Source organism: Silurus aristotelis (genome assembly GCF_946808225.1).
Source record: "Silurus aristotelis genome assembly, chromosome: 7".
NCBI classification, from domain to species: Eukaryota; Metazoa; Chordata; class Actinopteri; order Siluriformes; family Siluridae; genus Silurus; species Silurus aristotelis.
In genome coordinates this window covers 20,771,981-20,792,899 of record NC_139580.1, presented here as the reverse complement: position 1 = coordinate 20,792,899, position 20,919 = coordinate 20,771,981, and the positions used below count along the sequence as shown (strand labels likewise).

The following is a 20,919-nucleotide window of genomic DNA, read 5'->3' as shown; positions in this document are numbered from 1 at the left end:
AGCAGTAGTCATGGGCATGGAAACCAGTAAACATGCAGTACTGACACACACACACACACCAGCCTGGTTCTGAACACCTGTACATGATTAAAACAGCTTTAAATTACAACAGTCTACTATTCAGGAAAGTCAACAGCTCTCTTCACTTAATTTCACAGTCAGAACCAAAAGATATGCAGCACAGAAAGGATGAACGCTGTGCTCTTTAATCAGTTTAAGAATCTTTGATCTGCAGATTTAGTCATAGATCAACACTCATCTATAATATCCTACAATAAAAATGTTTAAAAACAGCTTGATTTGACAGTCTGCAGATTCTCCTACAATATGGCAACCACATACTGTGGCCTAAACTGAGAGTAGGTGGAGTTTGTAATGGAATGTACATCTCCGTGTTTTTCTCTAAAGCAACTGTTGATTCTCATGGATCTGGGTTTGATACTGACAGAGGCACTCGTGATTTTTAAGTCTAGTACAACTGCTTTCAGCGTAATGAAACAAATTATTGACGTCAAAAAAAAAAAAAAAGGGAATATGAAATTTATAAAGGCTGTCAATCGATTATAAATATTTAATCATAATTAATTGCATGATTGTCATGAATTAACATCGCAACCTAATCACACATTTTTTAATCTGTTCTAAATCTACGTAAATTAACACTTTTCAAGTTTTGAATAATCAAAATAAAGTTTCTTTCTGCTTCTACCGTTAGGGGTCGCCACAGCGGATCCTCCGCACGTTTGATTTGGCATATGTTTTTACGCTGGATGCCCTTCCTAACGCAACCCTCCCCAATTTATCCGGGCTTGGGACCGGCACTTAGAGTGGCTGGGGATGGTTCCCTGACCGGGAATCGAACCCGGGTCGCAGCGGTGAGAGCGCTGCATCTTAACCACTAGACCACCAGGGGACCTTGAATAATCAAAATAGGCGGGGACAAATATTGGTGCTTAATGCAAACGTATGTTTATTATTAGTGAAACCGTACTCAATATTGAGCATAAAGACAACAATTCTTGTAAATGTTACAAAGTAATTACGGTGTTTTAAATGACGTAAATCATCAAGTCACCGAACTGAACTTTTTCTGTTTCCACACGGACGGTTTTAAATGCCGGTTTTAATTGTTCAGGCAGGATTTGGGTGCTTGATTTGAGATTCAGTACACCAGTAAAACAAAACTTTAGTAATGATAAAAATTTTTTTTTAAAAAAGCATGTTAAATGCAACCTGAATGCTTTCTGGTAAAATGAGCAGGTTTATTGATTTTTTGGAATATAAGGCATTTTAGTAAAGGTTTAAACTTTAATTCTTATAGGGCAGTAGAAAAACAGATAAAAAATCATGACAAACATCAATATTCAGTCAAATCACAGTATAACTGGCTAACACACACATACAAATATATAAAACTATTAGGACAGACACATTTCATTTCTGAATCAGAGACGCTGGGCTGTCAAACCCACTGTCTTGTTGGCATATTCTGAATTGAGGAAGTAAACTTTTAGTACATGTTTTTCGGATTGCCTCATCCTCTGAGCCTGGGATTGGCTCTCTGGTCTTAGTCAGTTTAATGCCTGTGTACTTTTTGGATGGCTTTTTGACAATCTCTTTGTAAACAGTTACATCAGAGTTATCACCAGCTGTGCTTCCAAAGTCCAGGTCATCTAGAGTCGACCCAGTCAATGAAAATGATTTCACTGGCTCTGGATGTTTGCCGGGATGGGAGGAGGTTAGATGAATGTTGTTGATAAAAATGGATCCATTACTGGATAAACTCCAGTCACTCTGGCCATCATCTCTCACAGGCGCCTCTTCAACGAGGAAAGGCTCATCCGCTACCTGAGGAGTAAAACGTTCGCTGGCTTTTCCCGTTTCTGTCCCGGTCAGGTACTCCTCCCTGCTCTGCTTCCTCAGTGTCACATTCACAGAGCCTACAGAACTAAAATGTGCACTGGATGAAGCAAAATCACGGAAGGATTTGGGATGATGAGAGTGGAGCGAGTGTGGTGTCACAGGTTCGGGTACATCAGGAACTTTAGCAGCATTTGTCTTCACAGATTTGAAGTCGGGTTGAGAAGCTTTGCCCGCAGTTTTTATTTTGGCTGTTTGGGCTGCAGAGCTGGTCTCAGTGAGGACCTTCATCTGCTGCCGCTGCTCATTCCTGCAAACTTTATGGGACGCGGTTACGGCAGAACGGCTTTGGCTTGATGGAGCACCTGACACTTTGGCAAGATGGTCAACTTTAGCGTCTTCTGTAGAGTTTGATGATGAATCTATGATAAACATGCATATAAATATGAGGTTTCCATAAAAACTGTATTATGACTACAACTAGTAATAAAAACAACCATTAACATTTTTTATAAACATTGAAAAAAATAACAACTGTAAACAATTTGCACCTTGTTCATCCTGATTTCTGTGTAATTTCTTTTTGACTACAGGCGTCTCCAGCACTTTGGCCATGGCAGCCAGCTTACTAGCAGCGTTGATGATTTTCTTTTCAGCACTGGGTTTTAAAGGATATGATGAGGCAGCAGTAAAAAATAAAAATAAATAAATACAAAATAAAAATAGTAAAAACATTGCTTGGTCCATCCAAAAAAAAAAAAAAAAACATATAGCATTAGTAGAAAAGGCTAAAAGAAATGAAACTCTTACCCAGTGGTCTGTCCTCCCTCCTCCAGGAGCTCCTGCAGGCAGGTGAGGTAGTATCTGCGCATCCTGCGGGCCGTGTCCTGCCTCTCTCGGAGGACCTCGGCTCTGATCAGCTCAGCTGCTCGCTCTTTGCTCTCCTGCAGGTAGCGCAGCATGTCACCTGCACAACACACCATTAATTAACTACAGACAAACTACGACTACAAACTTTAAAATAGAACTTCGATATTATAGAAATTAACTGTTAAATAACAGAAATTCACAGACCTCTGATTTTGTGCACAGCTTTCATATATTGTTGATTCATTTCTTCAAGGCCAGCATAAAGATCCTGTTGACTGACTGAATCACTGTAACAGATTATAAACCAAAAAAAAAAAATTAACCTTGCATGGAAGGCCAAGTGCAGAGCAATGTTTTCATATTATATTGTACAAAAACATTTTCAAAAAGTACAAACCCTGACTCTTTGCACGCAGACAATTTGGCCTGCTGGACTGCTTTGGCATGGGCTTCCTTTTCTTTTTGCAGAATTTCTTCATGCTCTTCTAAATAAAAAAAATAAAAGAAGAACATAAATGCGAATACTTGTAAATTCATGAATTAGAATTAGAAGTTGTCAAAAAGATTAATATTTATATTTATGCTAATCTTGGGAGAAGTCAAAGCGAATGCAGAGTGCTAAGGACCTTTGAGTTTGTGCATTGCGCTCTTGTGCTCTCGGACTGTGTGCTGAAGCTGACGACAGGCCTTCTCCAGATGTCTCTGAAGCTCCCGATTTTTATTCTGGAGTTTGCCAATGGTGTCATTACAACTCATATTGTGACAGACACTTTCCTTCCTTTGGACCAGTGAGGCTGCAAAGTACAACATGCAAGTATTTATAAGATCTAAAAACATGAATGATCTCAAAGAACAAGAGCAATTCCAGCAGGATGAGGGTACATACTACGTATTTGATCAAGCTCCTTTTCGTGTTGTTCTTGGGTTTCCTTCAGAACATGCCTCAACTTCTCCTCACTGCTCTGTAGCAAAAAAAATATAGTGTCACATAGTTTCCATAATAAAACATGACGCACAAATACAAAGTAATTTTTAGGAATTCTCCTGCATTTTTTGTCCGATCACTATTCACAGTATTTATGTTATTATACATAGTCAATTACTTATCATTATACAAAAAGTTCCTTTACTTAAACATGTTATGCAAACTGCTGAGTTGGGTTTTGAATATGAAATATGAATTGGAGGGGGTTGAGTGGCTTTAAAGCTACTTGTAGTTTATCCATACATAAACAATTACATCGGTAACACACAGTTGAACCAGAAACTTTTTCTACTGATAAAGTTTTTTTATTCCAGAAAAAGAATGAATTATACAGATTTGGCACTTAATAGGAACAAATGTCTGATTGATGACATTGTTTACTGTAACTCAGGCTACAAATGGGGGTAGATTTAGGCTACACTGATTAGCTTTGAAATCTGTTTGTGTTATGACAGCTACAAAACAATGAACCTGAAAGCATTACCAACCTTCTCCAACTCCTGCTTTGTGTTGGCTACAACTCTGGCTAGTGCCTTTTTGCACAGACTCCTCAGTCTAGCACTCACACCACTTTTCCTCCTCTCTCGCTCCTCATTAACCTCTCTTTGCTCCTGGACCTCATTTAGCACCTCTTTTAACTCGGTCAGGACCTCCTCTATTGATTGCTGCTGAGCTTCTCGCAACCTGAAGATAAAAAAAAATAATAATAATAATTTGTGAGTACTGGTGCCATTTAGCAAACAGTGAGTATATCTTCACACGATAGCAACACTATCATGCCAAGTTTTATAATCAGTCAAAGAGTGGTCTTTGATCATTACTTGAGCTGTTGCTGGCTCCTCCACTCCTGCTCTCTACTCCACATGGCTTCCTGTAGATGTTTTTGCCCCTGTCTGTGCGCCTCCTCCTGAGTCCCTTTTATTCTTCTCTCTAGCTGTTCCTTTAAGCTCTCATGGTCCCCTTGGAATTGCATCTTAAGACATGAAATCTCCTCCTGTTTTTCAGTGTTCCACAAAGCCCTGGCTGCAGAGAGCTCAGATTTGAGAACAGTCTTCTGTTCTTCAGTACAATCTTTCAGCCGATTGTTCAGGGAATTTAGCTGCTCCTGAAGCTCCTGGTTTCTGTGCACATAATCCTCTAGCTCCTTGCATTTTCTACTCATCATCTCCTGCCATTTGTCATCAGCTGCTTTAACTTTTGAGGTTACCTGAATGTTGAAGATATAAAGGGCTTTTAGATCCGTTAATAAATACATCTTCTGATTGGTAACAATGATTGTTTTTTTTAACTAATAATGATTAGTCACCCCCGCAGATGATAAAATAAAAAGATACTGAAGCAATACTGTACAATCAAGTGGTTCTTTGTTTTTAATCAGCCACATTAAAGCAGTCTATAATAATTTTTTTTATAATTATACAATTATTTTTTGTTTGTTTCAGTTTTTGTATGTTTTTAATTTTAACCCACCCGTTCTTCAATCTGTTGCTCTTTTAGCGTCTCCCACTTTTCTCTCTCCGTCTTCAAACTGGCGCTGTACTCTGGGAGGGACGACATCTCCTGGAGCCAGCGATTCCAAGCTCTAGACACAGCACATTCAACCTGCAAAAGGACGAAAAAGAACTAGTGATATCTTGAAACAGTGCACATATTATGGAACTAATGTGTGTATTTTTTTATCATAATGTAAGCCCAAAAAAGAAACTACTGAATATTTATGGGCAATTATGGTGCAACAATAACTTGAATGGAGTTTTAAGCATGATTATGCAACATCCCAAAATAACACTGGCCATAGATATCTATATATGGCAATATTTTTGGTAGAAATATTTTACATTTATTTAATACTGGACTATGTCAAAGTAAAATAAATTACTACATTTTATAATAATAATATAATTAAATATATATATATATATTTTTAATGACGTATTAAAATGTTATTTAATAATGACCTGTTCCTACTTTGTCATTTACACTTACATTTAATATTGTACAATATCCACAAACTAAGTAAGTTTCTGTAATCACTTGCAATATAGTTGTTTGTCCTCGTCTTGTCGTGACACAGGGAATATGTAAAGTGCAAATGTCTTTGCCCTTAAGATATTCAGTATGTGGGAAACATTAAACGAACAGCTTTACCTCAGATTATACGGTTATAAAGTACATGGAATAAACTGTCTATAAATGTTAAATAAAGCCACCATAATCGCATGTAGGTTGCACATTATACATTTTTCTAAATATTATTATTAATAATAAATTACTTGATCAATTCCTTTTTTTGGCCTATATTATTGTCTATCCTGTTAAATAATTACTACAGATACAAAGTATTAGAACAAGCTCATTAAAATAAACCTGTGAAATAAATTATAACCAGAACTACTGCACTAAAAACAGTCATATATTAGGGCTGTCGAAATGAACGTGTTAGCGCAAAATTCTCTTTAACAGCACAGATTTTATTAACGCGGCAAGCATTTCTGTGACTTTTTTATTTAAAAAATATATTAATAAATAAATTTGCAGACATTTTCCGCATTGATTTCTCCTCACCCTACTTACCGCAAACTGAGGGAAAGCGACTGGAGCCTTTACATAATTCTTAAAAACAAAACGCGTACCGTATTTAACAAAAAAAATAAATACAAATGATATATCTACAGAAACATGACATCTCAAAAGAAATTCATATTAAAATAATTATTATTTAATAATGAATATATTTAGAACATCTGTTACAATTAGTAAAAGTATTAAAAACCTAAAAAAAAAAAGATTGTAAGTTAAGGTACATTTAGAACAAATAAAAATGTGTGATTAATCACAATTAAATATTTTAATCGATTGACAGCCCTAGAATATAAACATTGATACATGTTAATAGTTAAAGGATCGAAAGGGTACATATGCTCATTAATTATAAGCTGCTGTATTACAGGATTTTTTTTCTTGACCTGAAAAAGCCTTACATACTATATGAAACAAACCTGCAATGCCATGTCCTGTACATGTTTCTGCTGCAGCTCTCTCTCTTTGCCCTTCACTGCCTCTTCCACTGCTTTGGTGAGCTTGCTGTCAGACTCTTGCTGCAGCGCCATCCTCTGGGCACTGAGTCTGTCTTCGAGCTGCTCCAGGGAGAAAAGCCGGGTCACAGAATCCACACTTTCTGTCTGACAGGAGCCATCATGTGTTTCTGTAGATTTGGCTTTTTGTTTTTCTTTCAAGGCCTCTTCCAGTTTTTGCTCCCATGTCTTTTCCAACTGAATGAGTGAGATTAGACACACATACTCAAGCACTGGTATACAGATCAACACGGTGCTGACAAACGTTTTGTAGTTTTTTTAATTCGTTATATTTGGTAAGTATGCTACTCACTTCTTGCTGTCCTTCCTGCCAGCTCTTTTTGGCCGAGGCTAGCTGCTTAGTGACGTGCAACTGTATCTCTGTCTCCTTGTCTTTGGTCCACTGAGCCTTAAGCTGGGCAAAAGCCTCCTGGTGTTGGGAGGCAAAATCTGCCTTCAGCTTCTCCTGAGCCTCCTCCACCTCCTGTCGCCTCTTTACCTACAGAACATAAAAATAAATTCAATGTTTATTATCCATTGTGAGAAAATGTTTTAGATGTGTAATTCATGTTCGATAAGGGATGGCAGAATATAAAAATAAATCACCTCACTGTCTTTCTGTTTTCTCTCCTCATCAATTTGGGTCTGAAGGTTTTCCTCAAGTTTATCCTTTTCTTTACAAACAGAGATGTAACATTCCTGCACAGCTAATACTTCTTGACTAAGTTCAGCTAATTTAGATCTGTGGAGAGAACGCAAGAGAAAGTCAGCATACACACTGGAACCATTAGGAACATAATTACTAGAACGCTCATAAAACTGACTAATAGAAAACCTGCACACTATTTTCAAATGGGTGTTTTTGCACATAATTGGCTTACTCGAGCTGCTGGATGTGCTGTTGATGCTGAGCAGTAAGCTGCTCAATATGATCTGCATGTTCCTGGTCGAGTTCTACACGAACGCGCTGAACCACATCATCTCTGTACTGCTGCTGGGTTCTCTCATATCTGAACACACACCAGCAATGGTATATAAAATAGAATCACTTCTCAAGGTTCCCTTTTATGAGTAACCGCTGGTGTTCTTACCTTTCTTCAGCCTCCTGTTTTTCCTGGTCCAGCTCCTGAATCATCTCCCTCATCTTGGTGCAAAGCTCCGAATTAGCTGCCTTCACCTTTTCCTCGCTCTGCTTTAGCTCTTTATTTTTTAACTCAAGCACCTACAATTGAAATATCCCAAGTGTTATTTTAATACAAAAGCAATCCTGTGTAGAATAATTAATATTCTGAGGATAGACAAAAATCCTACAAGTTACTATTTATGATTTAAAAAAAAAAAAAAAAAAAAAAAAAAAAAGAAATCCTACATTCACTTTAAAACTTTTCAGCCATCATTCTCTTTAAATCCTGTGCATTAGAATGAGGACATTCTCAAGGTTTAGTCTGTACATTGATATGCTGAGATACAAATTATACTAATGGCTGGTTTCATAATTAGGTTTTTTTTTTGTTAAAATCTATCAAAGTAATAGGTCTTGGTGGCGAAGAGTTAATAACAAACCACTAATCATCATCCAAAACGTGTAATCAATTCTCCAACAGAGCCATGAACCTTTTATAAGTCACTCAATGCATAATCTAATTTGTGGCATTAATGTTTTAAAGCAGGAATGTTCTAAACGTTTTATTTAAGCAAAAAAAATAAAAACTAACACGGTCACACATACAACTTTCATAACACAAGAGTACAAAAATAAAGATTTTGCTGCATATGGACCTCTAGACGTTTCTGGAGCTGTTGTCGTTCCTCTTCCAGTCTTGCCACTTCTTTGTGAGGAGTCGTGTTCGATTGCTCCAAAAGCTTTTCCAGGCTGCTCTCCCTTACCTACGATATTCATGAGTGCACACAGCACACAGTTTTTAGTACCAAATACTTTTTTTTTATGTATAGCAAATATCGCACACATAGATAGAAGAGACTCACCACAAAGTCTTTAACATTTCTCTCAGCTCCTTGAAGCTGGGTCTGTAGCTGCTCCACATGATTCTGTGAGGTCTGAAGCACCTTTTGTAAGCGGGAGATCTTCTCCCTCTTTGCTTTCAGCTGAGCGAGACATCGCTGCAGCTCAGTCTTCAGCTCTTTTATCAAGTCCTCCTTAGGCAGGCTAGAGTCTGACAGGACTGGGGTGCTATGGGGAAAAATAGAAATAACAGATTCTTGAAAAACAAAAACAAAAAAATATATAAAACGTTCAACTAAATCCTATTCACATCAAACCCTGATTCCAACCAAGTCATTAAATATTCATATGATTTTCAAAGGCACCATGTAAAATAATTTACCTGTGATTTCTACCATCTTTCCAGTTAACTTTCTTAATTCCGAGATCTACGTAGGACTCCGAGAGCTGGTTTGTCCAGTTTGGATTCGAGTCAAAAGAAACTGCTCCAAACTTCACAGCAGACTCATACAAGGTGATTTGCTCTTTCAACTCATTTAACTCTTCCTACAGAGAAACAAAGGAGTAACTACAATACAAAAAACAATCAATATTACCGGGTTGCCCAAATAAGGTGGAAGACTGGTTTACTTACTTGGAGCGCTTTGTTCATGTTCTCACTTATATTACGACTAGACTGGGTCTGCTGTAGTTTTATCTGCATCTGACTCATCTCTTGCACACACCCTAAAAAACAGACCAGCAGATAAAAAAATAAAAATTTACCATGTCAATGATGTGTTTATATAAATGCAGTAATTTTACATACACTAGTTTATTAGTGTTACTATAAATATTGCAGGCTTCTACAAGGGAGAACAGAGTAAGAGCAATCAACTGTGCAGCCCTACGCCATAGGGGGAATAAAACACAACATATGGCACACAATATGACCTTTGAGTTGCACTCCTTTTAAGGGTAATTGCTAAATCACTCATCCGTCTCATTTAAATTTTGGTGAAATGGTTCAACTGAATTAACATTCTACTGGGACAAGACAATGCACACGCACGCACACACACACACACACACACACACACCAGTTTGAAGCAGCTTGGCACACTGCTGCTGGCTCTCTTCCAAACGCTGCGTGAGAGCATTGATGACTGCAGCTCTGTCCACCTGCTCTTCCTCTCTCTGTCTCTCCAGCTGCCTCACCTGCTCCCGCAGCCTCTGGGCCGCCTGCACCTGTCTCACACACACACTCACTTATGTGCATCTATAAAACCTGGGGTCCTCAAGGACTTGTAATGCCCTCTACTGAAACACGAGTCAGTATTTTTCATGGCATAACGTTTGGTGGTGAATCGAGTATTTCGTTAAAATGCTGGTCTTCTGGGTTTTTCACACAGAAACACAACAATGTCTAGAGTTTACTCAGACCAGTACAATAAAAAGCAGCAGTTCTGTTTAGAGAAAAGTCTTGTTGATGACAGAAATCTTACAACGAGACCACTAAGAGCACACAGAAAGGCTACAATAACTCATAATAACTTTATACAATTGAAGTGAATAGAAAAGCAACTCAATACACAAGACGTCAAACCCTAAGGCAGATTTTCTACAACAGAGAACTAGATAAAATGACTAATATAGAGGAAGTGATCTAACCTGCTCCTCCAGATTCTGACTATGCATGTCTAATTTTTGCTGCAGGCCAAGCACTTTAGCTTCATGCTGTTCCCTCATGGCCGCCATGTCTCGGTCATGTTGTTCCCGTGCTCGTGTCAGCGTGTCAGAGCGACACAGCTCCATCATCTGCTGCTGCAGACTGTCTACCGCAGCCTCTGCAGCACACAGCTTCTTCATGTTCTACACAAACAATCAAAACAAGGCTCTTGATCAGCTACAGACACACAGAGTGAGCGCTGTGGGCAACGCATGATTCACAGCGCTGTATTTTTACCTCGTGGTCTCTCTCTGTAAGAGTCTGAATCTGTCGCTCCAAAGACAGGACTTTTCCTTGTAGTCGAGACTCGCACTCTTTCGCCTCCTCTAAGAGAAGACTGGACTCCTTCAGTGATAACATCAGCCCATCCTTTTCATCTGGGCAAAAGCAATGTTAAAAAAAAATTTGTAACTTTTTTTTTTATCTCAGTGTTCAATCACAATTGTTTTTTTTTCTTCCCCTTGGCATTATACAGCAGCACTGTGGATTAGGATATATTATTGTTTTACAGCAAATCACCAACCACATATCAATTTACCCAGGCACCAAAAGGCTCCAGGAAAAAAACTTTTAGGTGTCTTTAGAACGTTAGCTTACCTTTTACGATTGCAAACTGATGCTCAAGATATCTCATTTTTCGCCTGCTGTCTTCAAGTTTCTGCTCCAAGTCCTCAATCTGCCTCAATTGAGCCTTGTTTAAAATTTTCACCTGAGCATATTCCTGGGCATCAACAGTAGCTGAAACGTGTGACGATTACAAACTCTTTACTTATTTATTCAATTTTAATTACGTTCAGTACATATGGAATAATATTGTGTTCAGTACATTCGAAAAACAATCGCAGTGACATTTGAGTCTGTAGTCACAACATAACTCACATGGTGATGAATCAAGGAAGTCTTTTTGTAGCTGGTCAAAGTGGCCATTCTGATGGGATGCCTGAATGTTGAACATGTCTGGTTGTCTTACAGGTTTATGTGGCTGATAGCTGGCTTTGTAACAGTCAACATCTTGGCCGCCAGCTATTCCATTATCAAATTTCTATCAATATCACAAGATAAGGTTTTATATTAGTTTTGGCAAATATATATATATATATATAAACAATATACACACACACACACATACAGTGAGGAGAATAAGTATTTGAACACCCTGCTGTTTTGCTAGTTCTCCCACTTAGAAATCATGGAGGGGTCTGAAAGTGTCATCGTAGGTGCATGTCCACTGTGAGAGACATAATCTAAAAAATAAAATCCAGAAATCACAATGTATGATTTTGTTTTTTTGCTATTTATTTGTATGATACAGCTGCAAATAAGTATTTGAACACCTGAGAAAGTCAATGTTAATATTTGGTACAGTAGCCTTTGTTTGCAATTACAGAGGTCAAACGTTTCCTGTAGTTTTTCACCAGGTTTGCAAACACTGCAGGAGGGATTTTGGCCCATACCTCCACACAGATCTTCTCTAGATCAGTCAGGTTTCTGGCCTGTCACTGAGAAACACGGAATTTGAGCTCCCTCCAAAGATTCTCTATTGGGTTTATGTTTGGAGACTGGCTAGGTTACGCCAGAACCTTGATATGCTTCTTACAGAGCCACTCCTTGGTTATCCTGGCTGTGTGCTTCGGGTCATTGTCATGTTGGAAGACCCAGCCTCGACCCATCTTCAATGCTCTAACTGAGGGAAGGAGGTTGTTCCCCAAAATCTTACAATACATGGCCCCAGTCATCCTCTCCTTAATACAGTGCAGTCGCCCTGTCCCATGTGCAGAAAAACACCCCCAAAGCATGATGCTTCCACCCCCATGCTTCATAGTAGGGATGGTGTTCTTGGGATGGTACTCATCATTCTTCTTCCTCCAAACACGTTTAGTGGAATTATGACCCAAAAGTTCTATTTTGGTCTCATCTGACCACATGACTTTCTCCCATGACTCCTCTGGATCATCCAAATGGTCATTGGCAAACTTAAGACGTGCCTGGACATGTGCTGGTTTAAGCAGGGGAACCTTCCGTGCCATGCATGATTTCAAACCATGACGTCTTAGTGTATTACCAACAGTAACCTTGGAAACGGTGGTCCCAGCTCTTTTCCGGTCATTGACCAGCTCCTCCCGTGTAGTTCTGGGCTGATTCCTCACCTTCCTTAGGATCATTGAGACCCCACGAGGTGAGATCTTGCATGGAGCCCCAGTCCGAGGGAGATTGACAGTCATGTTTAGCTTCTTCCATTTTCTAATGATCGCATCAACAGTGGACCTTTTTTCATCAAGCTGCTTGGCAATTTCCCCGTAGCCCTTTCCAGCCTTGTGAAGGTGTACAATTTTGTCTCTAGTGTCTTTGGACAGCTCTTTGGTCTTGGTCATGTTAGAAGTTGGATTCTTACTGATTGTATGGGGTGGACAGGTGTCTTTATGCAGCTAACGACCTCAAACAGGTGCATCTAATTTAGGATAATAAATGTAGTGGAGGTGGACATTTTAAAGGCAGACTAACAGGTCTTTGAGGATCAGAATTCTAGCTGATAGACAGGTGTTCAAATACTTATTTGCAGCTGTATCATACAAATAAATAGTTTAAAAATCATATATTGTGATTTCTGGATTTTTTCTTTTAGATTATGTCTCTCACAGTGACATGCACCTACGATGACAATTTCAGACCCCTCCATGATTTCTAAGTGGGAGAACTTGCAAAATAGCAGGGTGTTCAAATATTTATTTTCCTCACTGTGTGTGTGTGTATGTGTGTATATACACATATATATATATATATATATATATATATATATATATATATATATATATATATATATATATATATATATATATATACACATACATACATACATACATACACACATACATACACACACACAAGCATATAAACTGGTTTTGTGCTCATGTTCATGCCAGTTTCTTCAGCTATGAAATAAGAAGAGCGGTGGCGACTTTTGCACACCAATCACTTCAGCAGTCTGGGACTCCGTTAACCAGGAAATATCAAGCAGTGAAGAAATTCACAAACTGACCTATTGCATAGGTGGCATCTAATATCATAGTACCATGCAGAAATTTACTAAACACTTAAGAACGACCTATTTCCCCCCCAAAGATGTTTGTAAATACAAAGGCAAACACATCAATATGTTTGCAATTAATAGGTACCTGAAAGTGGTTTCTGATGCTGGCATGTTCTTCATAGTCTTGGCCATCTGCTCCAGGGTGGTGACCTGTGTGGGGGTATGGTTCCTGTTCATAGTCTTCCTCAACAGAGAAGTTGGTGGTAGCATTAGATTCTACAGTTCCAGTGGAGGAGTAGGCATAGTCTCCAGACTCATAATGATGGCCCTGTTGTGAATCCCAGCCATGGGTTAAATGTTCTGGCCTACCCTGGAGGTGATGAAAATGGCCATGCCTATACATATAACCCTGATGATCGGACTGGTTATAGGCATCTCCGGGATTCTTTAAAAAATAAATAAATATAATATTGTCAAAGATCTGAATGCCCACTTTATTATTTAAAAAAATAATAATAATAATTCCATGATCTACAAACAGTGACACAATATACCTCAAACAAATACTCTTTACTATCACAAATATCAGATGGATTATTTTAAGCGTTTGGAAAAATTTTATTTTAAGCTTTTTGGACAAAACCCCAGAGAATTTGATGTTTGTTGCTTACTCTTGTCTTGCTAAACAAACTTTTAAACCAGAACCAGCCTTACACACAGAACTATGGATACCCATATGTTCATTACCATTTATGAGTGTTTAAATGCACATCATAGTCTTATTAACACCTGAATTAAAAAAAATAAACTCACGGTTTCAGCAGAAGGAGGTTGGGGCTGATCTGACTGTCCATTCCAAGCGTGCTGAGGACTTACATATTATAAAGGGAAAAAAAAAACAAAAACAACAATTTATACATTTCTGAAAGACAAAATAAATGCTAAAAAAAGAAAGAGAAAAAAAAAAAAAAAAAAAAAAAGGGTAGCTGATTGAGAGTAAACCCCTTCATGTACCGGTCATGGTCTTTTTGAGGACTGCAGGTTGAGTAATCCAGCTCTGGTGAGTAGTCATGACTATCTTCCAGCATATCATCTGGGAGGTCAGTTAAAAGCTTATGCAGCTAGAAGACAAGTTATACAGAATTTGAGAGACAATGAATCACGAAATTGCATGGCAACTCAATGCATGGCAACTGTTGACAAAAACACCACCACTTAGTCTCTCTACACAAACACACCTGTGATTAGACTACATGGAAGTATTGTTCAATTTTATGTGCCATACAAGAGAAGTAAACAATCATTTTAACAAGTTAACATACAGAATCCTTCACAGGCAGAAGACAGGATAATCCATACAGACTTACTCTCCATAAAGAGTCCTGTATCGAACTGACATCTTCCACAGTCACCTCACACGCAAAAACACTTTCATGCATTTAGGCTAAACAGACACACTGCAAACACAGAGGTTAGCTGGAACTAAACCATGTGCTTCCAAGTTCTGGTTGCTAAACTATACAAAGTCATATGATTAAGCAGACTTTAGGAAATAAACAAAAAAATTAAAGGTTTTACACTGTCCTGCCCTGCAGCTTGCCTATTGTCAGACTCCATATAGTCTGGTTAACTGGAGCAGAAACATTCCTCCCCTGCAGCGGAGAAAGAAACATTTTTACAAAGCCTGCTAAAAAAATAGTCAAGACTTTGACATTTTATCAGCCATTATAAAAACCTAGATCAGTCTAAACATCAAACCTAAGCAGTACAGTCTACTGCCCAAAGGAAAAAATCCTCATGTAAGATGACATTGTTGCTTTGTTTCTTCCGTCTCTTCATTTAGAAAGTCAGTCAGGGACTAGAAGCACATGCTGACAGAGTCAAAGCAGACACGCCTGATAGCTCTTCACTTCAGCCAATAATGTTCAGGTCCATCGTGCACCAGATTTCTTAAGCATCAGTCAGAGTCTACATGCATCTGATTGGAAGATTTTGGTCTTTAAACACAAACACACCTTATGGGTTCTACCTACTAAAAACAGTTCAAAAGCATAAAGAAGGGTAAAATAAAAATAAGGAGCAATCTCAAAATATTACACTTTTTATGGTCTTAACAACAAATTAGTTAGAAATTGGTTGCCATTTAGGGCTTGGCCCTTTTTTTGCCCAGGCATGTACATTGGTGTTTGTTATAATATAAACCTGAAATATCAATGGCATTAAATACAGCATCCAATGTAATCACCAGCAAGCTTGACTTTCTGCTAAATGGAAATTTAGCTTATCGAGATGACAATTAACACAACATATACAAACATGTATTGGGCAAAATATAAAAAGTAGATATAAAAACTACTTATTCAGTGCAATTCAAACCTCCAGCGCTCGGTTAAGGATTATACAACTATGCAGAATCCATGTTTAGGGATTAACTCAGATTAGCCTGTAACTACAGTTTTTCAATCAAGTTGTTCTTTTGGAAAGATAGATCACTTTATTCATCCCTGAGGTCAAATCGAGGTTACATTTACAACTCGATGGAATATTGAATTCAAAAGTACAACAATAAAACGTGCCCTTTCACATCATGCCTTGTTGTTCTGAACCATTTAGAGGATAGTGAGGACAGCTGAGAAGATCATCAGAGTCTCTCTCCCCTCTATCATGGACATTTACACCACACGCTGCATCCACAAAGCAAACGCCATTGTGGACGACCACACACACCCATCACACACACTATTCACCCTCCTGCCATCAGGGAAGCGGTTCCAAAGCATCCGGGCCGTCAGATCCAGACTGTGTAACAGGTTCTTCCCTAAAGCCATCAGGCTCCTTAACACAAAACTGAACTGAACTCACACACAACTGTGTGACTGATCTGTACAACCCGGACTCAACAAACACTCGTTCCCACTTCGCACATCCATGTCTTCAGTACAACTCGCATCACTTCATTACCATAAACTTTTTGCATGCTGTTTTTGCACATCTTTTCTGGACTGCTGCAATTTGTTCTTTTGCACATTTTGTTTACATTTTTGCTACTGTTCACTTTGTCTTTACAACCGTTTACTTGCTGAGCTGTTTTGTGTTCTGTGTATTGTCTTGCACTATCTTGTGTTGTCTTGGCACTGTTTGCACCAGGTTGCACACATGCACTTTTTGTGGCGAGGACACTTACTAGTCCTTAGCCCTGTGTTTTCTGTTCTGTTATTGTTGTTGTATGTAGCATCAGGGTTCTGGAGGAACATTGTTTCATTTCACTGTGTACTGTGTCAGCTATATATTGTTGAAATGACAATGACAATGAAAGCTTCTTGACTTGATTTTGGAAGTTCATTTCGAGGACGCTTCTCCATCTACACCAAACTAAATAGATAATGCAATCATCTTTCGGCTCTCATATTTCCTTTGAGAGATAATGTTGACATTTAATTATTTCATGGAATGTACCAAAGTATCCTCATGAAATAAATGTATTCAAATATTAAAATAGAAAGATGATCAAATAAAATGCTGAAATATTCAAACAAAACGTTGAATTATTTAGGTTTTAACAAACATCTTATTCGATTGATTATTAGATATTCTTTTAATTAACATATAAACAACCATTTAATAAATAAATTATGTCTACGCAATCTTTTTATAATAGTGCTGATACTTGATTATGCCTAAATAGCAATGAAACTGTGTATCCAAGAATTTACAAGAATCTCTAATAAAGCATATTAAAAAAAAACATGTAAAATATTATAAAATATGCCAGCTTAGTTTAATGGTTATAATACATGTGCATTCAGAAGAGTGTAATTTGTCATTGAGTTGTTTTGGTTCAATAATATCGTGAAAACTCTCAGCTCGAGAGAAAACCATGTATAATCCTGGTGATGTGGGAGATGAACTCAAAAACATGAACATGCTGTAGGCTTCACGTTACAACGGTGTGTTTGGGCTTCATTGAAGGGGCGTGTGTGTGTGTGTGTGTGTGTGTGTGTGTGTGTGTGTGTGTGTGTGTTTTAACTGCCAGGGTTAAGGGTTGTATCTAGAAACGTGTTGTAGCAACCTGGTGATAGAAAAGAGTTATTATATTACCTCCTGCTCCCTGGCGTAGTCCTCTTGATCATATTCCTCTTCTTCTTCATGCTGAGTTTGTAAGGCAGCGCTATCAAAATCAATCGACATGACTGTCGTCTAAAACACAGGCAACAGTCTGAACAACAGCAAATAGTAAAACCCGGAAATAGGCGATGAGCTCAGCTTCTAGTTACTGCAGGTCCATATATCCACATCAGGGATCCACACAGTCAGCAATCCGACCGCCATAAAGCAAGCCTTCTATGAAAATAAAACAGTAATAACAATCAATCCCGACAGTCCAGGTAGATCTTCACGCAGATAAACAGCAGAAAGAGTTGTATCTTACCTTTGATGCATGAACATAATAAATCCAGACTCATATCCCCCCCCTAATCTCATTTCTCTTTCCGGCACTAACACAGTAACGGTTAACGTCGCGCTCAAATCAACACATTCTGCAGCTAACCTTTAACCCCTAAGAAACAAAACAAAACCCGATAATGTCTATCCGAGTGCTCGTTTTATTGCCTTGTGGACGTTATAAACGCCGTTCGCTCGGTGAGATAAAACTAGCCACGGTGTGTTTATGCTACAATACATCCCAGGCGTCAGTCTTGAAACATGGCGCTCTGAACAGCGGCAAAAATCCTGCAAGCTCATTGGCTGGTTTGATGATGACGTCCTGCCAGCCAGAGCCAGAGACCCGCCTTCAAAAATGTACCGGTTCATTCATCGGAGATAAATAATGAAAATGATATAATTCGATTTATTGGAGAAATCCATAATCTAATTCCCTGCAACAGTCCACATTATAGGCAGGTCCCTTCCTCAAGGCAAATTATTAGACTCATTATGTACATATATAACGTGTTATTCTGGATAAAATTGGAGACATGCATCTTTTAAATCTATGAAGTATAATCCCAGATCAATATTGCAGCCATGCATCTTGTTATTCCTGCACATTAGAAGCAGGTCTCTTCCTCAACGCAGGTGATCAGACTCATAATTTAAATATATAAAGTATTCTGGATACTCTTTGGAGCCATAATTTTATTCCTGCAACATTTCACATTATAGACAGCTGATTCATTATGTAAATATATTAAGTATTATCCTGAATACTTATTGGAGCCATACATCTTCTTGTTCCTGCAACAATTCAACATTAGAGGTACAAACCCCATTCCAAAAAGGTTGGGACACTGTACAAACTGTGAATAAAAAAGGAATGCAAAAATGTACAAATCTCATAAACTTATAATTTAGATAAAATATCAAATGTTGAAAGTGAGTCATTTTGAAATGTCATGCCAAATATTGGCTCATTTTGGATTTTATGAGAGCTACACATTCCAAAAAAGTTGGGACAGGTAGCAATAAGAGGACGAAAAAATTAAATGTACATATAAGGAACAGCTGGAGGACCAATTGGCAACAAAATTGTGTATAAAAAGAGCCTCTCAGAGTGGCAGTGTCTCTCAGAAGTCAAGATGGGCAGAGGATCACCAAATGCTGCGGCGAAAAATAGTGGAGCAATATTAGTTAAGAGTTTCTCAAAGAAAAATTGCAAAGAGTTCGAAGTTATTATCATCATCTTCAGTGCATAATATCATCCAAAGAATCTGGAACAATCTCTGTGCGTAAGGCTCAAGGCCGGAAAACCATACTGGATGCCCGTGATCTTCGGGCCCTTAGACGGCACTGCATCACATACAGGAATGCTACTGTAATGGAAATCACAACATGGGCTCAGGAATACTTCCAAAAAACATTGTTGGTGAACACAATCCACCGTGCCATTCGCCGTTGCCGGCTAAAACTCTATAGGTAAAAAAAAAAGCCATATCTAAACATGATCCAGAAGCGCAGGCGTTTTCTCTGGGCCAAGGCTAATTTCTAATAGACTGTGGCAAAGTGGAAAACTGTTCTGTGGTCAGACGAATCAAAATTTAAAGTTCTTTTTGGAAAACTATCCAAAATGTCATCCGGACTAAAGAGGACAAGGACAACCCAAGTTTTTATCAGCGCTCAGTTTAGAAGTCTGCATCTCTGATGGTATGGGGTTGCATGAGTGCGTGTGGCATGGGCAGCTTACACATCTGGAAAGGCTCCATCAATGCTGAAAGGTATATCCAAGTTCTAGAACAACATATCCAGATGTCGTCTCTTTCAGGGAAGACCTTGCATTTTCCAACATGACAATGCCAGACCACATACTGCATCAATTACAACATGATGGCTGCGTAAAAGGAGGATCCAGGTACTGTAATGGCCAGCCTGCAGACCAGATCTTTTACCCATAAAAAACATTTGGCGCATCATAAAGAGGAAGATGCGACAAAGTAGACCCAAGACAATTTAGTAATTGAAGCCTGTATTAGACAAGAATGGGACAACATTCCTATTCCTAAACTTGAGCAACTTGTCTCCTCAGTCCCCAGACGTTAGCAGACTGTTTAAAAAAAGAAGAGGGGATGCCACACAGTGGTAAACATGGCCTTGTCCCAACTTTTTTGAGATATGTTGATGCCATGAAATATGAAATCAACTTATTTTATCCTTAAAATGATTCTTTCTCTCAGTTACTCTCAGTTACTTCTCAGATACTTTTACTCTTTTTCTTCCATAGATGTCATCTATGATGTATTATGAATAAAATATTGAAAATTGAAACTTCCACATCATTGCATTCTGTTTTTATTCACAATTTGTTCAGTGTCCCAACTTTTTTGGAATCGGGTTTGTAGGTCCCCCTTCTCAATGCAGGCAATCAGGGTCATTATGTACATATATAAAGTGTTAATCTGGATACATAGTGGAGCCATGCATAATATTATTCCTGCAACAGTCCACATTATACGCAGGTCCCTTTCTCAAGGCAAATTATTAGACTCATTATGTACACATATAAAGTGTTAATCTGGATATATATTTGAGCCATGCAAAAATTTCACATTAGAAGTAGGTCTCTCCTCAATGCAGATGGTCAGGCCCATTATGCACATATACACCGACCAGGCATAACTTTGTGGCTACCAATCACGCATAACATTATGAACAAGTGCCTAATTGTTGGTCCCCCTTTTGCTGCCAAAACTGTCCTGCTATCCTGACCCTTCTAAAGCATTAAGATAAGTAATTTGAGCTACAGGAGCTCATCTGTTGGATCAAACTACACGGGGCAGCCTTCACTTCCCATGTGCATCACTATGTCTTGGCCGCACATGAGCCTGTTGCTGGTTTACCACCATTTTTCCCTTGGAACACTTTTGATGAATACTGACCACTGCAGGCCAGGAACATCTCACAAGAGCTGCAGTTTTAGAGATGCTCTGACCCAGTCAT

General features: G+C 38.5%; 1 protein-coding gene across 8 annotated transcripts; it reads right to left on the bottom strand.

The window, feature by feature from the left end:
- Window positions 1-1,288: 1,288 nt before the first annotated feature.
- On the bottom strand, window positions 1,289-18,206 carry cep152 (centrosomal protein 152). Of its 8 annotated transcripts, XM_083545972.1 has the most exons (30): window positions 15,247-15,348; window positions 14,856-15,140; window positions 14,503-14,609; window positions 14,302-14,359; window positions 13,858-13,933; window positions 13,634-13,728; window positions 11,340-11,502; window positions 11,058-11,198; window positions 10,698-10,837; window positions 10,403-10,603; window positions 9,832-9,979; window positions 9,387-9,478; window positions 9,135-9,298; window positions 8,776-8,980; window positions 8,569-8,676; window positions 7,881-8,011; window positions 7,671-7,799; window positions 7,396-7,531; window positions 7,103-7,288; window positions 6,715-6,987; window positions 5,186-5,317; window positions 4,537-4,922; window positions 4,204-4,399; window positions 3,617-3,692; window positions 3,357-3,524; window positions 3,128-3,215; window positions 2,935-3,017; window positions 2,671-2,827; window positions 2,412-2,518; window positions 1,289-2,282 (listed from the first exon to the last, which is right to left on the bottom strand). In XM_083545972.1, the coding sequence occupies exons 2-30, from the start codon at window positions 14,925-14,927 to the stop codon at window positions 1,435-1,437; spliced, it is 4,866 nt and encodes a 1,621-aa protein (XP_083402098.1). In that variant the 5' UTR covers window positions 14,928-15,140; window positions 15,247-15,348; the 3' UTR covers window positions 1,289-1,434. The 8 variants fall into 8 exon arrangements, with proteins under 8 accessions (XP_083402098.1, XP_083402091.1, XP_083402096.1 ...); XM_083545965.1 differs by lacking the exons at window positions 14,856-15,140; window positions 15,247-15,348 and adding exons at window positions 17,587-17,829; window positions 17,918-18,206 and having other exon boundaries at window positions 13,634-13,933; XM_083545970.1 differs by lacking the exons at window positions 14,856-15,140; window positions 15,247-15,348 and adding an exon at window positions 17,587-17,818.
- Between the last annotated feature and the right edge of the window lie 2,713 nt (window positions 18,207-20,919).

What these genes read in the sequence shown, in the direction of transcription:
- cep152 (XM_083545965.1), bottom strand. Translation starts at nt 17,676, where the DNA reads ATGTCGATTGATTTTGATAGCGCTGCCTTACAAACTCAGCATGAAGAA. An exon ending in ACTACGCCAGGGAGCAGGAG is followed by an intron (nt 14,610 to 17,586) that starts GTAATATAATAA and finishes CTTGTCTTCTAG; the next exon opens with CTGCATAAGCTTTTAACTGA. An exon ending in CAGAAATCAGGATGAACAAG is followed by an intron (nt 2,283 to 2,411) that starts GTGCAAATTGTT and finishes TGTTTATCATAG; the next exon opens with ATTCATCATCAAACTCTACA.